Source organism: Spea bombifrons, chromosome 6 (genome assembly GCF_027358695.1).
Source record: "Spea bombifrons isolate aSpeBom1 chromosome 6, aSpeBom1.2.pri, whole genome shotgun sequence".
Taxonomy (NCBI): domain Eukaryota; kingdom Metazoa; phylum Chordata; class Amphibia; order Anura; family Pelobatidae; genus Spea; species Spea bombifrons.
This window is the reverse complement of record NC_071092.1, coordinates 50,070,637-50,086,060: the sequence shown is the minus strand read 5'-3', so window position 1 is coordinate 50,086,060 and position 15,424 is coordinate 50,070,637. Positions and strand designations below refer to the sequence as shown.

Sequence of the window (15,424 nt, the reverse complement as noted above, 5' to 3'; positions counted from 1 at the left end):
ATATTCCTAAATTGCCATTATCCTGTTGCCTGCAATCCGGCGTCTGCCGTCCCTCTCTAAGGTTCTTTTAATGTTCCGTTTATTGCCTGTAAAAGTGTTTAATGCGCCGCAAGTAAGTAATTTTGGCAAATATTTTCATGTCATCCCCTGAAGTTTGCGTTTGCTTGCGTTGTCTGCGGATTGATACATTGTTTCCTTAATACTGTTACTGATTTGTGTGCCACCTACAGGACAGACTGGTTACTGCAGCGCATCTGCACTTCACACCCGCTGCCCGTAGGCCGTACTGTGCATCGGGGCTGTCACGGAGCTGGTTAGTCCGAGCGACTACCTCCGCTGGCTTGTGCTCCCTTAGGATGGGACTCACACTCTTTCCCCGGTCACTCGCCGATACTCCGTGTCGGGTAAAACCAAACGAAGACTGATTTATTTCTCACATAGGACTGGATATATCCAGCAAAACCCACATTTACATAAAACAAGATATTGGGGTACAAACCGCCCCCCCTTAATCTCCCAGAGACAACAGGGGCAGTAACGGGATTAACAGTGAGACCGATTTATACAAAATTAAACTAAAACAATGGTGGTCTCTCCCTGGTGGCAGATCCTGGCTGTCTGCCGGAGATAATCCCCTCAGCCGGTGATGAGATGATACTGCTGGGGGGACACAGAAGTCTTTACAAACCCAGGGCCCATAGTCAATAGGGAGGAGGCTGGCCGTCAGGCCTCTCCAGTGGCCCCAGTGACGGAGCCTTCCATCACAGAGGCCAAACCCAGGACCTTCCTAAATCATCTAACCCGAGACCCCCAAATATTTTACTTTAAAAACCCATAGACTCCCAAACAGTTTTAATAGCAGTCCTTATGGCAATCGTGACTTGTCAGGAGGTAAAGATATTCTGAATGAAGTCACCTGTATTCAAGCAGGGATTACAGCTGTGTAGGAGTCGGCTCCAGACCACATGACCCTGAGAATCTGCCCATTCACCCCAACACAGGGATAAAAACCATGAGAATCTACCCCCCCCCGCCAAGATGCTGACATTGTGGTAATCATCGCTGTTGGTTCCGTTCACTTTTTGTTTTAAGCTTTCAGTCCAGTGGAAGACTCTTGGTAGTGAAAGAGTTAACCCATCCCATTTACATCTGGTTGTTTTTGTAGGAAATCTGCTGAAATTGAATGATTTATTGTTTCTTTTGTTTATGGAACTTGGTTAACATCCGTGGGACTTGTTGGGAAGCCGGGTATTCCAGCTGTTTGAAGACCCGACGCGTTTCTCTCACTTAGTGGGACTTGTTGGGAAGCCGGGTATTCCAGCTGTTTGAAGACCCCACGTGTTTCTCTCACTTAGTGGGACTTGTTGGGAAGCCGGGTATTCCAGCTGTTTGAAGACCCGACGCGTTTCTCTCACTTAGTGGGACTTGTTGGGAAGCCGGGTATTCCAGCTGTTTGAAGACCCCACGTGTTTCTCTCACTTAGTGGGACTTGTTGGGAAGCCGGGTATTCCAGCTGTTTGAAGACCCGACGCGTTTCTCTCACTTAGTGGGACTTGTTGGGAAGCCGGGTGTTCCAGCTGTTTGAAGACCCCACGTGTTTCTCTCACTTAGTGGGACTTGTTGGGAAGCCGGGTATTCCAGCTGTTTGAAGACCCGACGCGTTTCTCTCACTTAGTGGGACTTGTTGGGAAGCCGGGTATTCTAGCTGTTTGAAGACCCCACGCGTTTCTCTCACTTAGTGGGACTTCGATGGCTCAGCTGGAATTGGACCAGGAGGGAAGTCTGAAGGAGGACCTGAGGTTTTACTTTATGAATCCCTGCGATAAATACCGAGCCAGGCGCCAGATTCCATGGAAACTCTTTCTACAGGTTTTAAAGATCGTCATGGTGACGACACAGGTAATGTTGGGGTACTTAGTACACTGTCCTTTAATACTGGGGTACATTAGTGCCTCTATTACTTTCACAATGACCTTGTGAGCAAATTAACCTGCCAGCTCCAGCTTTGTACCCTCTGCCACCGCTCCCCCCTGGGGGTAAATAAGAGTCCTGGGATCTCTGGCAGTGAAATATTTATTATACGGGGAACTGCAGCGGCCTCCGTGTGAAATGCTCGGACTACTTACATGTTACAGGAAGTCATGACTGTCACACGCGGCATGACTCACACGTGCAAGGTGCATTAACCCTTTGTTATTCGTATGGGTTTGTGGGATCGTGTTATGATTAGGGGCTTAACACCTAAACCTGTGTAGAATATGATTCCCTTGGGTTTTGCGCTGGGTCGGGAGAGAATCCATGGAGAAGACGTAGGTCTCACGCAGTTTGGCTCCCGGCCCCCAGGACTTCTGGCTAATCCCAACCTTTCCAATTAATGTTCCAATGTTAAGCGTGAGTTTAAGTCGAGTCCGCTGTGGCTCGTTACGTGGGGAATACCCCTGAAACGGAGATCTTTTCTTCCAGCTGGTCCTGTTCGGTCTCAGTAACCAGCTGGTGGTTTCCTTCAAAGAAGAGACCACGCTGGCCTTCAAGCACCTGTTCATTAAAAGCTACGCCGGAGCTGATGAAGATGATTACAGTCGCACCGTATACACTCAGAAGGAGCTTACTGACAGCATCTTCTTTGCTATTGACCAGGTAACACAAGCGGGGGCAAATTCTTTACCCCAGAAACCTAAAATAAAACAGGTTTTCTAAAAAGACAAAAAAACACTAGCTGTGTACAGTAATATAACCCCCTGTGCTGTATACAGTAATATAACCCCCAGCGCTGTATACAGTAATATAACCCCCCAGCGCTGTATACAGTAATATAACCCCCCAGCGCTGTATACAGTAATATAACCCCCTGTGCTGTATACAGTAATATAACCCCCAGCGCTGTATACAGTAATATAACCCCCAGGCGCTGTATAGAGTAATATAACCCCCAGGTGCTGTGTACAGTAATATAACCCCCCAGCGCTGTATACAGTTATATAACCCCCCTGTGCTGTATACAGTAATATACCCCTAGCACTGTATACAGTAATATACCCCCCAGCGCTGTATACAGTAATATACCCCCCAGCGCTGTATACAGTAATATACCCCCCAGCGCTGTATACAGTAATATACCCCCCAGCGCTGTATACAGTAATATACCCCCAGCACTGTATACAGTAATATACCCCCAGCGCTGTATACAGTAATATACCCCCAGCGCTGTATACAGTAATATACCCCCAGCGCTGTATACAGTAATATAACCCCCAGCTCTGTATACAGTAATATAACCCCCAGGCGCTGTATACAGTAATATAACCCCCCTGTGCTGTATACAGTAATATAACCCCCAGCGCTGTATACAGTAATATAACCCCCAGGCGCTGTATAGAGTAATATAACCCCCAGGTGCTGTATACATTAATATAACCCCCCAGCGCTGTATACAGTTATATAACCCCCCTGTGCTGTATACAGTAATATACCCCTAGCACTGTATACAGTAATATACCCCCCAGCGCTGTATACAGTAATATAACCCCCAGCGCTGTATACAGTAATATAACCCCCAGCTCTGTATACAGTAATATAACCCCCAGCACTGTATACAGTAATATACCCCCAGCGCTGTATACAGTAATATACCCCCAGCGCTGTATACAGTAATATACCCCCCAGCGCTGTATACAGTAATATACCCCCCAGCGCTGTATACAGTAATATACCCCCAGCACTGTATACAGTAATATACCCCCAGCGCTGTATACAGTAATATACCCCCAGCACTGTATACAGTAATATACCCCCAGCGCTGTATACAGTAATATACCCCCAGCGCTGTATACAGTAATATACCCCCAGCGCTGTATACAGTAATATACCCCCAGCGCTGTATACAGTAATATACCCCCAGCGCTGTATACAGTAATATACCCCCAGCGCTGTATACAGTAATATAACCCCCAGCGCTGTATACAGTAATATAACCCCCAGGCGCTGTGTACAGTAATATAACCCCCAGGCGCTGTGTACAGTAATATAACCCCCAGGCGCTGTGTACAGTAATATAACCCCCCAGCGCTGTATACAGTAATATAACCCCCAGCGCTGTATACAGTAATATAACCCCCAGCGCTGTATACAGTAATATAACCCCCCCAGCGCTGTATACAGTAATATAACCCCAGGCGCTGTATACAGTAATATAACCCCCCGGGCTGTATACAGTAATATAACCCCCCAGCGCTGTATACAGTAATATAACCCCCAGTGCTATATACAGTAATATAACCCCCAGCGCTGTATACAGTAATATAACCCCCCCAGCGCTGTATACAGTAATATAACCCCCAGGCCCTGTGTACAGTAATATAACCCCCCAGCGCTGTATACAGTAATATAACCCCCCGTGCTGTATACAGTAATATAACCCCCCAGCGCTGTATACAGTAATATAACCCCCAGTGCTATATACAGTAATATAACCCCCCAGCGCTGTATACAGTAATATAACCCCCCGGCGCTGTATACAGTAATATAACCCCCCGGCGCTGTGTACAGTAATATAACCCCCAACGCTGTATACAGTAATATAACCCCCCGCCGCTGTATACAGTAATCTAACCCCCCGCCGCTGTATACAGTAATCTAACCCCCCCGGCGCTGTGTACAGTAATGTCAGTATTGACAAAAACCTGTCATTTTGTCCCAATAAACTCCCTTTATCTGCTGACCTGGAGGCGCCATCGTTGTCAGTCATGCAATGACCTTCCCGGCTCAGACACCACAGCTGTTGCTTTATGGCAATGCTAATGAAGTCCTTCAACTGAGGGTGACTAAGACTGAGTGAGCCATTGGTTTGTTTAGTAGATCGGGGCTCAGATAACAGAGCGAGAATACAAATGGCGTGTTTTTAGCGGCCTGAAAACATTATATTATGGCCACAAACTATGCCTGGGGTAAATTGGTATCGCCTGATACTGGTAATAATAATAAAACAAAATTGGGAGTTCCCCTTTTAAAAGGGGGCTCCTGAGGGGCCGTCGGGAGATGTCTCACGGCAGACTCTGTTACATTGATGCAGTGGACCAACGGTCGGCTGCGCAGGAGGTTATTTGCCCCCAGTCCAACGTTCTTTAGACTGGATCGCCGAGGTAGGAAGTCGTAATATTGCGGCTGCTTGCGCAGAAAAGAAGGGGTGAGGCAAGCGTGTCGGGTGGGAGATGTGATGACGGTGAGTTTTGATATGTGAGGTGTTACTTGTGATAGGTGAGATAGGAGTGAAGTGTTATGTGATGAGAGGGATAGGTGTGATGGGAGTGAGGTGTGCATATATTAGTTACCGGCTGGTGGGGGGGTGCATATATTAGTTACCGGCTGGTGGGGGGGTTCAGAAGGAGCGGACTGAGAGGCCAGCGATGGAGAATGCCGCGTCTTGATTCTGTTCACATTCTGTCTTCCTTTCTAAAGTCTCCAACGAATGCTTCTGTTTATAGTACCGGCGGCTGAGGAACGTCTCCCTGGGCACCCTGGCCTACGACAGCCACGAAAAACACAAAGGTGTTAAAATCTGCAAGCAGCACTTCCGCCGCGGCTCCGTCCACCCGTCCAACGACACTTTCTACATAGACCCCACTGTGGAAACCGGTGCGTTTCACAACGTTTCATGCTGCCGGATTGTGCTTCTTCTGTTAATGGGTTGGTTAGACCCTCCAGCTGCCCCTGGGGTAGAGCCCAGAGCACTCCCATCAGGACCAGGCAGGACGGGGGGTTTGTTTAACTTCTGAATATTATATCTATTATTCTGAACCTTCTGATATTTCTTCTCCTCACAGAGTGTCTGCACATCGAGCAGGAATTATTGGCCAAGAAACCCCTCGGTGATATCGCTGTCATTAACTCTTCCTTCTTCAGCTTCGAGTTCTACAGGTAACGCGGTCTCCGGCGCGGACCCCCGGCCTGTGCTGCTTCGCCGCTCTGACGCTCTGTCTTTGGTCGTAGATTGATAAAAGTTGACATTTCTTTCAAGCTGAAAGGGATCGATCTGCAGACGATCCGGGTCCGTGAGCTGCCGGACTGCTATTTGTTTCACAATAAGGTAAATTTCTCCTCAATTGTATCGAATGATGAAAAATCTCCGCTCTGCGGCTCCTGAGCCACGCCGGCCGAACGAGAAACGATCACAAAACCTTCGTGAAGGATCCGGCTTGGAGCGCTCCAAACACCGGCCTGTCTGTAACTCTGCGCCGTTTGCCATGGAAACCAATTATATATTTCTGCTCCGCATTTAAACAAAATAGCTCTTTTGTACATTTTCTCCGCTCTTTAGTGGCGGAAGTCGCGGCCGCTGCCTGATCTTCTGCTCTTTGAGTTGCAGATAATATTTAATAACCAGGCCCACAGCGGGAAAATAAAGATCTTCTTTGTGAGCGACGCGACCATCCAGGACTGTAAGGACTGGCATATTGCGGGGTCCAGTAAGTGTCTTTATTGATATTAATAAATCAGGGACCAAACACCGGCCATGTTTTTAAGGCCATCCTGTGAAACTCACCTGTGCTAAAGCAGGCTCAGCCCATGAAAACTTTGTGATTTAAAATGCCAGGAATGGGTTTTCAAACTCTGGGGCCCTGGAAGGAACGGAGAATTCCAGTATTCCTGCTTACCTTCTGGGTCACCTGCTGCAGGATGGGGTAACCCTGGGTGCTGGATGGGCCGTCCTGGACGGGCCGTTGCTTTGACCGCTGGACGGGCCCTCCTGGGGGCGCAGTTGCTTTGGCCGCTGGACGGGCCCTCCTGGGGGGCCGTTGCTTTGGCCGCTGGACGGGCCCTCCTGGGGGGCCGTTGCTTTGGCCGCTGGACGGGCCCTCCTGGGGGGCCGTTGCTTTGGCCGCTGGACGGGCCCTCCTGGGGGGCCGTTGCTTTGGCCGCTGGACGGGCCCTCCTGGGGGGCCGTTGCTTTGGCCGCTGGACGGGCCCTCCTGGGGGGCCGTTGCTTTGGCCGCTGGACGGGCCCTCCTGGGGGGCCGTTGCTTTGGCCGCTGGACGGGCCCTCCTGGGGGCGCAGTTGCTTTGGCCGCTGGACGGGCCCTCCTGGGGGGCCGTTGCTTTGGCCGCTGGACGGGCCCTCCTGGGGGGCCGTTGCTTTGGCCGCTGGACGGGCCCTCCTGGGGGGCCGTTGCTTTGGCCGCTGGACGGGCCCTCCTGGGGGGCCGTTGCTTTGGCCGCTGGACGGGCCCTCTTGGGGGCGCAGTTGCTTTGGCCGCTGGAAGGGCCCTCTTGGGGGCGCAGTTGCTTTGGCCGCTGGACGGGCCCTCCTGGGGGGCCGTTGCTTTGGCCGCTGGACGGGCCCTCCTGGGGGGCCGTTGCTTTGGCCGCTGGACGGGCCCTCCTGGGGGGCCGTTGCTTTGGCCGCTGGACGGGCCCTCCTGGGGGGCCGTTGCTTTGGCCGCTGGACGGGCCCTCCTGGGGGGCCGTTGCTTTGGCCGCTGGACGGGCCCTCCTGGGGGGCCGTTGCTTTGGCCGCTGGACGGGCCCTCCTGGGGGGCCGTTGCTTTGGCCGCTGGACGGGCCCTCCTGGGGCGCAGTTGCTTTGGCCGCTGGACGGGCCCTCCTGGGGCGCAGTTGCTTTGGCCGCTGGACGGGCCCTCCTGGGGGCGCAGTTGCTTTGGCCGCTGGACGGGCCCTCCTGGGGCGCAGTTGCTTTGGCCGCTGGACGGGCCCTCCTGGGGCCGCAGTTGCTTTGGCCGCTGGACGGGCCCTCCTGGGGGCGCAGTTGCTTTGGCCGCTGGACGGGCCCTCCTGGGGCGCAGTTGCTTTGGCCGCTGGACGGGCCCTCCTGGGGCCGCAGTTGCTTTGGCCGCTGGACGGGCCCTCCTGGGGGGCCGTTGCTTTGGCCGCTGGACGGGCCCTCCTGGGGGGCCGTTGCTTTGGCCGCTGGACGGGCCCTCCTGGGGGGCCGTTGCTTTGGCCGCTGGGCCGGCGGATGGCGGTTACGTGTTTTCTCTCTGTTTCCTCAGCCCAGAAGAACACGCATTATATTCTGGTGTTCGACGGATTTGTGATTTTGACGTGTTTGACGTCTCTAATTCTCTGCACGCGATCCATCGTTCTCGCTGTTAGGCTACAAAAAGTAAGTGAATAATTTCACTCCACAAAATGGGCAATAAGATTAACAACCGGTCGGAAGGAGAAGAGAGCCCTGCCCCTGTGAGCTTACAATTTATTGGTGAATAAAAGGCACAGAGGATTATTTACGCAACCCCCCCCCCCGGTGTTATCGGAGTAAATCTGCTATTTTTCTGAGAATCGGGTTTATAATTCGCCGGGTTTTGTTCTTCTAATGCAGAGATTTGTTCGCTTTTTCTTGGAAAGACGCAAACGTCGCGTATGTTCGTCTGACCGGCTGCAGTTTATAAACGGTTGGTACGTCCTGGTGATCATCAGCGATTTGATGACGATAATCGGCTCGGTAATGAAGATGGAAATCAAAGCCAAGGTGAGTCTGCGGAGGCTTCCTGTCTGCCCCAAATAATGATATTTAAATGCCGAAAATTCCTGAAACGCGGGGAATTTAACTCGGAAACTGTAATGGGGATTCCAGGGGTGCTTCTTTTTGGAATTTACGGCCTTTTTTATAGATATATTTTCATATTTACTGCAGTGTTTTTGCTAAATATTCACTTTTTCCTCCCCTTAGAACCTGAGCTCTTACGATGTTTGCAGCCTCTTACTAGGAACCTCCACCCTCCTTGTTTGGGTCGGCGTCATCCGGTACCTGGGATATTTCCAAAAATACAATGTAAGTTCAGCTCGTCGGGTGACGGATGGGACGTATCGCCCTTTAAACCGGCGGCGGTATGGATTTAATGTACGGACCGGCAAGGGGGGGCGGCTGCTGCATCGTATGGATTTAATGTACGGACCGGCGAGGGAGGCCGGCTGCTGCATGGTATGGATTTAATGTACGGACCGGCGAGGGGGGGCTGGCTAATGCATTGTATGGATTTAATGTACGGACCGGCGAGGGGGGGCTGGCTGCTGCATCATCCTATGGATTTAATGTACGGACCGGCGAGGGGGGCTGGCTGCTGCATCATCGTATGGATTTAATGTACGGACCGGCAAGGGGGGGCGGCTGCTGCATCGTATGGATTTAATGTACGGACCGGCGAGGGGGGGCTGGCTGCTGCATCGTATGGATTTAATGTACAGACCGGCGAGGGGGGGCTGGCTGCTGCATCATCGTATAGATTTAATGTACGGACCGGCTGGGGGGGGCTGCTGCATCGTATGGATTTAATGTACTGACCGGCGAAGGGGGCTGGCTGCTGCATCATCGTATGGATTTAATGTACGGACCGGCGAGGGGGGCCGGCTGCTGCATCGTATGGATTTAATGTACGGACCGGCGAGGGGGGCCGGCTGCTGCATCGTATGGATTTAATGTACGGACCGGCGAGGGGGGCCGGCTGCTGCATTGTATGGATTTAATGAACGGACCGGCAAGGGGGGCCGGCTGCTGCATCGTATGGATTTAATGTACGGACCGGCGAGGGGGGCCGGCTGCTGCATCGTATGGATTTAATGTACGGACCGGCGAGGGGGGCCGGCTGCTGCATTGTATGGATTTAATGAACGGACCGGCAAGGGGGGCTGCTGCATCGTATGGATTTAATGTACGGACCGGCGAGGGGGGGCTGGCTGCTGCATCATCGTATGGATTTAATGTACGGACCGGCTGCTGCATCGTATGGATTTAATGTACGGACCGGCGAGGGGGGCTGGCTAATGCATTGTATGGATTTAATGTACGGACCGGCGAGGGGGGGCTGGCTGCTCCATCATCGTATGGATTTAATGTACGGACCGGCGAGGGGGGGCTGGCTGCTGCATCATCGTATGGATTTAATGTACGGACCGGCGAGGGGGGGCTGGCTGCTGCATCGTATGGATTTAATGTACGGACCGGCGAGGGGGGCCGGCTGCTGCATTATCGTATGGATTTAATGTACTGACCGGCGAAGGGGGGCTGGCTAATGCATCGTATGGATTTAATGTACGAACCGGCGAGGGGGGCCGGCTGCTGCATCGTATAGATTTAATGTACGGACCGGCTGGGGGGGGGCTGCTGCATCGTATGGATTTAATGTACGGACCGGCTGGGGGGCCGGCTGCTGCATCGTATGGATTTAATGTACGGACCGGCGAGGGGGGGTTGGCTGCTGCATCGTATGGATTTAATGTACGGACCGGCGAGGGGGGTTGGCTGCTGCATCGTATGGATTTAATGTACGGACTGGCCAGAAAGGGGCGGGGAGTGGGTGTAACCAAGTGGCAAGTGGGTGGAGCAAAACCCACCAGCCCTCGGGGATCACAATCCAGCTGCGATAACCCTGGACCTGTGTTTATGGATCTCCTCCTTAAAATGTTTTCCTCGGAGGTCAGAGACCCCCGGAGATCCTCACCCCCAGAGGTTTGGTAATTACCTGGGTGTCTTTAACACAGGTGTATGGAGCAGATGCCGCAGCGATGCCGAGACGTCTTTTTATGGTGGATAGAATTTAATCTGAGCGCCGTTTGTCTCTTTCTAGGTTCTTATATTAACAATGCAAGCGTCGCTACCCAAAGTGCTGCGCTTTTGTTGCTGCGCAGGGATGATTTACCTGGGGTACATGTTCTGCGGCTGGATCGTGTTAGGGCCTTATCACGAGAAGGTATGTACGGAGATTTTTATTCAGCCAACCGATGTACTTGGCACTTTACGGTATAATAATAGTACATTAAGTGCCGTCATAGAGAACCCCCCAAAAACCGATTTCTAACAACCTACAGTCGGGGTCCATCAGGCTTGCCCCCGGGTGGTATTTTATCAGGCTTGCCCCCGGGTGGTATTTTATCAGGCTTGCCCCCGGGTGGTATTTTATCAGGATTGCCCCCGGGTGGTATTTTAGCAGGCTTGCCCCCGGGTGGTATTTTATCAGGATTGCCCCCGGGTGGTATTTTAGCAGGCTTGCCCCCGGGTGGTATTTTAGCAGGATTGCCCCCGGGTGGTATTTTAGCAGGCTTGCCCCCGGGTGGTATTTTATCAGGATTGCCCCCGGGTGGTATTTTAGCAGGCTTGCCCCCGGGTGGTATTTTATCAGGATTGCCCCCGGGTGGTATTTTATCAGGATTGCCCCCGGGTGGTATTTTATCAGGATTGCCCCCGGGTGGTATTTTATCAGGATTGCCCCCGGGTGGTATTTTATCAGGATTGCCCCCGGGTGGTATTTTATCAGGATTGCCCCGGGTGGTATTTTATCAGGATTGCCCCCGGGTGGTATTTTATCAGGATTGCCCCCGGGTGGTATTTTAGCAGGCTTGCCCCCGGGTGGTATTTTAGCAGGCTTGCCCCCGGGTGGTATTTTATCAGGATTGCCCCCGGGTGGTATTTTATCAGGATTGCCCCCGGGTGGTATTTTATCAGGATTGCCCCCGGGTGGTATTTTATCAGGATTGCCCCCGGGTGGTATTTTATCAGGATTGCCCCCGGGTGGTATTTTATCAGGATTGCCCCCGGGTGGTATTTTATCAGGATTGCCCCCGGGTGGTATTTTATCAGGATTGCCCCCGGGTGGTATTTTAGCAGGCTTGCCTCATGAGTGCTGCCACCCGGTGGCCACCGTGAGGAACCCCGGAGAGGCCGCCGATGGAGGTCGGTTAGCGGATCGTAACGGGAAATGGCGTGACGTCTCTGAAGGTTTTATGAGTCTGCGGAGACTTGGCAGTAATTAGACGAAGCTCTCTGCGCTCGCTCAGCCTTCCATTTGCCGAACTGTTTACCCGGCTGGGTTTCTTATTTCCCGAAATGATTGTTCGTTTCCTGATCCAGCAGCGGGGGACGTGACGGAGAAAGCCTCGCTTGGGGCAATCAGTGCCTTCCATTAATTCATAAAGTGCTCAAGCGGCTGCGCTTACTGAGATCTTTAACTCTAAAGCGGCAATTATCGTCTGGAAATGTTAGCGACCCCCCCCCCGCGTCGTGTAGAGCTTCTTCTGGGGGCTGCGGATGGCGTCATCGGCTTCTGCGCATGTCATTCACGTGTCTTTCGTGGGGGCTCTCGCTGACCACCTCGTCTTCTCGGCATGCGGTTCACGTGTCTCAGGCCAACCTGGGGCTGCCGTTAGCCGTATCGGTTTCTGCGTATGTGACGTTACGTGCATTAAACCAAGAAGCCGATGAGACCGGCAGCAGCCGCATGGATCGCATACCCCGAAACCGACAGGGCTGATGGCAGCCCCCCATGAGTGGAAGGCGAGGAGGCCAACGACGCCCCCCCCAGCCCGGCGTGAGACACGTGGCGAGAGCGATTGGTTATTTGGTGTCTGCGGATTATTTGGGTTAAATGTCTGTGTATTTGGGGGCGTTGTGGAAGGAGCGCGCTGGGACAGAAGCTGGATCCGTGTCGCACCCCAGGATGTACGAGATTACGGGTTCCGCTAAACCTGCCGTTCCTGCCGTTGCAGTTCGAGGATCTGAACACGGTGGCTGAGTGTCTCTTCTCCCTGGTGAACGGCGACGACATGTTTGCCACGTTTGCCCAGGTCCAGCAGAAGAGTCCCCTGGTTTGGTTGTTCAGCCGGCTTTACCTCTACTCGTTCATCAGCCTCTTCATCTACATGATCCTCAGTCTGTTCATCGCGCTCATCACCGACTCGTACGAAACCATCAAGGTGAGGCGGACACTCATCCTGCGCGAGGAGACGCCTCGAAGGAGTCTGGCGATAAATGCCGCTCCTCGGAGCCGCGCTGCTGCCCTGCTATCACCTATCGCATGGGGGGATTTCTCTAGAACGTCCTTATCTTTGTTCTAGACTGCAAGCTCCGGGGACAACCCTTTCCTGTCTTCTCTTTCTAGAAATACCAGCAGCATGGCTTCCCGGCCACCGACCTCCACGAATTCCTCCAGGGAAGCGATGCCGCAGCCGGGGGAGAAAACGCGGCTGAGAAGGCGGATCGCGCCATTTCTCTCTTCTGCTGCTGCGCGAGGTTTGTATTCACGACGAGCGGGAGAATTTATCTGATTTATCCGATACCCTCGAGAGTGAGGGCCGCAAAGACCCCCTCGTTACCCCCCCTCGAGAGTGAGGGCCGCAAAGACCCCCTCGTTACCCCCCCTCGAGAGTGAGGGCAGCAAAGACCCCCTCGTTACCCCCCCTTCCAGAATGAGGACAACAAAGACCCCACTGGCCCATCTAGTCTGCTCCCTTTGAATGGCGTCTTTAGCCACGTCTGAAGCCTCAGTTCCTTGTGCTTGGCCCCCGGGGCCCCCCAGTTCTCCTTGGTGCTGATACAGCCTTGTGAAGCTGCTCAGATGCCGTCTGCTGCTGGTGGCCTCTGTAATGGTTTATTGGCGGACATGCGCTGGGTGGTCCTGTATATAACGGGCGTGCGGGATGGATACATTTGTACTTTTTTCACCCCGATGTGTTGTTTGCGTCTCTGCAGACCGTGTGGAGACGACGAGATGCTGCTAAGGAACTGAGATGGCGTTGGATGCGATCAGAGGAAACGGGGGGGCGTAAAGACTTCTTACCCCCCCGTCCGAGGAGCGGCCACGCTCTCTGCGCATGCTCAGCCGTTCTGGGATTGGAAATTCCGACTCTTATTTTTGATATTTTGCTGTAAATTAAGGGTTTTCCTGACGAACGTTTATTACATGGATTAAGTTTGTATCATAAATAAAAATTGGGTAATTTGTGTCTCGGTTCAGCGAATGTTCGTGGATTTTCTTTTTTTTTTTTTTTTTTTAATCCCTGCCGGTTGCTGTTTTTCTTATTTCCCCTCTTTTCCGTACGTAGAATTACCTGTTTTTGTCCCCGCAGATAGGAGCCACGTTTCTCATCTGCCCGTTTTTCCTGCTTGGTAATCGGTCTCGTCTTATGCATGTTTCACTTCCCTCTGCTGCTTCTGCTGGGCGTCTGATCCACTTATCTAGCACCCCCTCGATGAAGCGCCTTGCATCACACCTAAGCTTTGATTAGTAACGCGATCCGCTGTCTGGTCGCTCGGGAAGTGGAATCGGCGGCAGAGCTTTTAGCTGAAGCTCCCTGCATCGCGCTTTGGTGTCCCGCCAGCTACCGAGCAGTAAGTGGAAGAAGATGTTTTATGTCCGCTGGTGGCGGGTGGCACGGAAAGAAGCGGATCTGCGGGAACGTCGCTGGAGTAGGTATGGAGACGCTGAGAGTGCGTGGTGTGTGTGTGGGCGCGAGAGGGTGTGCGCGCGGTGTGAGGGTGTATGCGGTGTGAGAGTGCTGCGAGAGGGTGTGCGCGCGGTGTGAGGGTGTATGCGGTGTGAGAGTGCTGCGAGAGGGTGTGCGCGCGGTCTGAGGGTGTGTGCGGTGTGAGAGTGCTGCGAGAGGGTGTGCGCGCGGTGTGAGAGGGTGTGCGTGCGGTGTGAGAGGGTGTGCGTGCGGTGTGAGAGTGCTGCGAGAGGTGTGAGGGTGGGTGAGAGGGTGTGCGTGCGGTGTGAGAGTGCTGCGAGAGGGTGTGTGAGGTGTGAGGGTGGGTGAGAGGGTGTGCGTCCGAGAGCGCCGACAAATTCTGTTTCTGAATAATAAAAGCCCCCGAATTCCTGCCGAACCGAAAGGCTGGAGATGAATGATCCCGAAACGAAGCGTTTGTCCGAACCGCGTTTGGGGAGTAAAATCGCCCGCTCTGCTGCGAGTCGCCCGCTCTGCTGCGAGTCGCCCGCTCTGCTGCGAGTCGCCCGCGTGTTAAGCTGAAACTCGGTCCTGGGGGGGTCTCCAAACAATATCTGTGTTTGTTGCAGAATAAATAACGCGTTGCCGCGAGCCGCTGCGCGGGGGGGTTGTCTCCGCACCGTTCCTTGTGCGGCGTAATGAACACGAGGGACGGCGACACGTGTGACGTCTGCTTTTGTGTGATGTAATAGGTAAACGGGGGGGGGGTGTGAACGTATAGAAATAGTTTCTACAGATTCTTCTTTAGTTCCCCAAAAATATACATTTTTAAGCTATTTTTCTTAACGGTTCTTAGACCTCCCCGACGGCCCCCCCCCCCCCATGTCTGCTTCTGATAAGCGTTTTCTTCTTTAACGCAGAATGTTAGATTCTGTTAACCGTTTCCTGACCTAAAAACCCAAAATGTAAGCCAAGCTTCTAAACGTAAAGGGCTCCTATTTATTATTTATACTCCGCACAGAACGGGGGTAAAAACATAAAGCTGGTAAGACGGATCATATAACGGATCAGATAACGTACTTATTAAGAATTTGCGCCTTTATTCACCATAAATGTGATATTTATTCCGTCCTTATCTCTGAGCCATGGTGGCTGCTAAATGGTTAAGTGATGCTTTTGAATGCATAGAGGGAGCCTATAACAGGCCGTGCTGTGGAATCTGCACTGGCGATTCGACGAAGCCCTCTGACCTTCC

General features: G+C 52.8%; 1 protein-coding gene across 1 annotated transcript; it reads left to right on the top strand.

Moving 5' to 3' along the window:
• Window positions 1–1,749: 1,749 nt before the first annotated feature.
• On the top strand, window positions 1,750–13,734 carry MCOLN2 (mucolipin TRP cation channel 2). The gene is made up of 13 exons (XM_053470357.1): window positions 1,750–1,899; window positions 2,464–2,637; window positions 5,481–5,631; window positions 5,820–5,913; window positions 5,986–6,082; window positions 6,362–6,461; window positions 8,004–8,116; window positions 8,333–8,482; window positions 8,684–8,785; window positions 10,578–10,700; window positions 12,493–12,699; window positions 12,885–13,015; window positions 13,475–13,734. The coding sequence occupies exons 1-13, from the start codon at window positions 1,750–1,752 to the stop codon at window positions 13,509–13,511; spliced, it is 1,629 nt and encodes a 542-aa protein (XP_053326332.1). The 3' UTR covers window positions 13,512–13,734.
• The last annotated feature ends 1,690 nt before the right edge of the window (window positions 13,735–15,424 follow it).

Excerpts from the sequence above, each read along its gene's own strand:
- MCOLN2 (XM_053470357.1), top strand. The coding sequence starts at position 1,750 with ATGGCTCAGCTGGAATTGGACCAGGAGGGAAGTCTGAAGGAGGACCTG. Across the intron at positions 2,638-5,480 it reads TCTTCTTTGCTATTGACCAG|TACCGGCGGCTGAGGAACGT; the intron begins GTAACACAAGCG and ends TTCTGTTTATAG. Across the intron at positions 12,700-12,884 it reads ACTCGTACGAAACCATCAAG|AAATACCAGCAGCATGGCTT; the intron begins GTGAGGCGGACA and ends TTCTCTTTCTAG.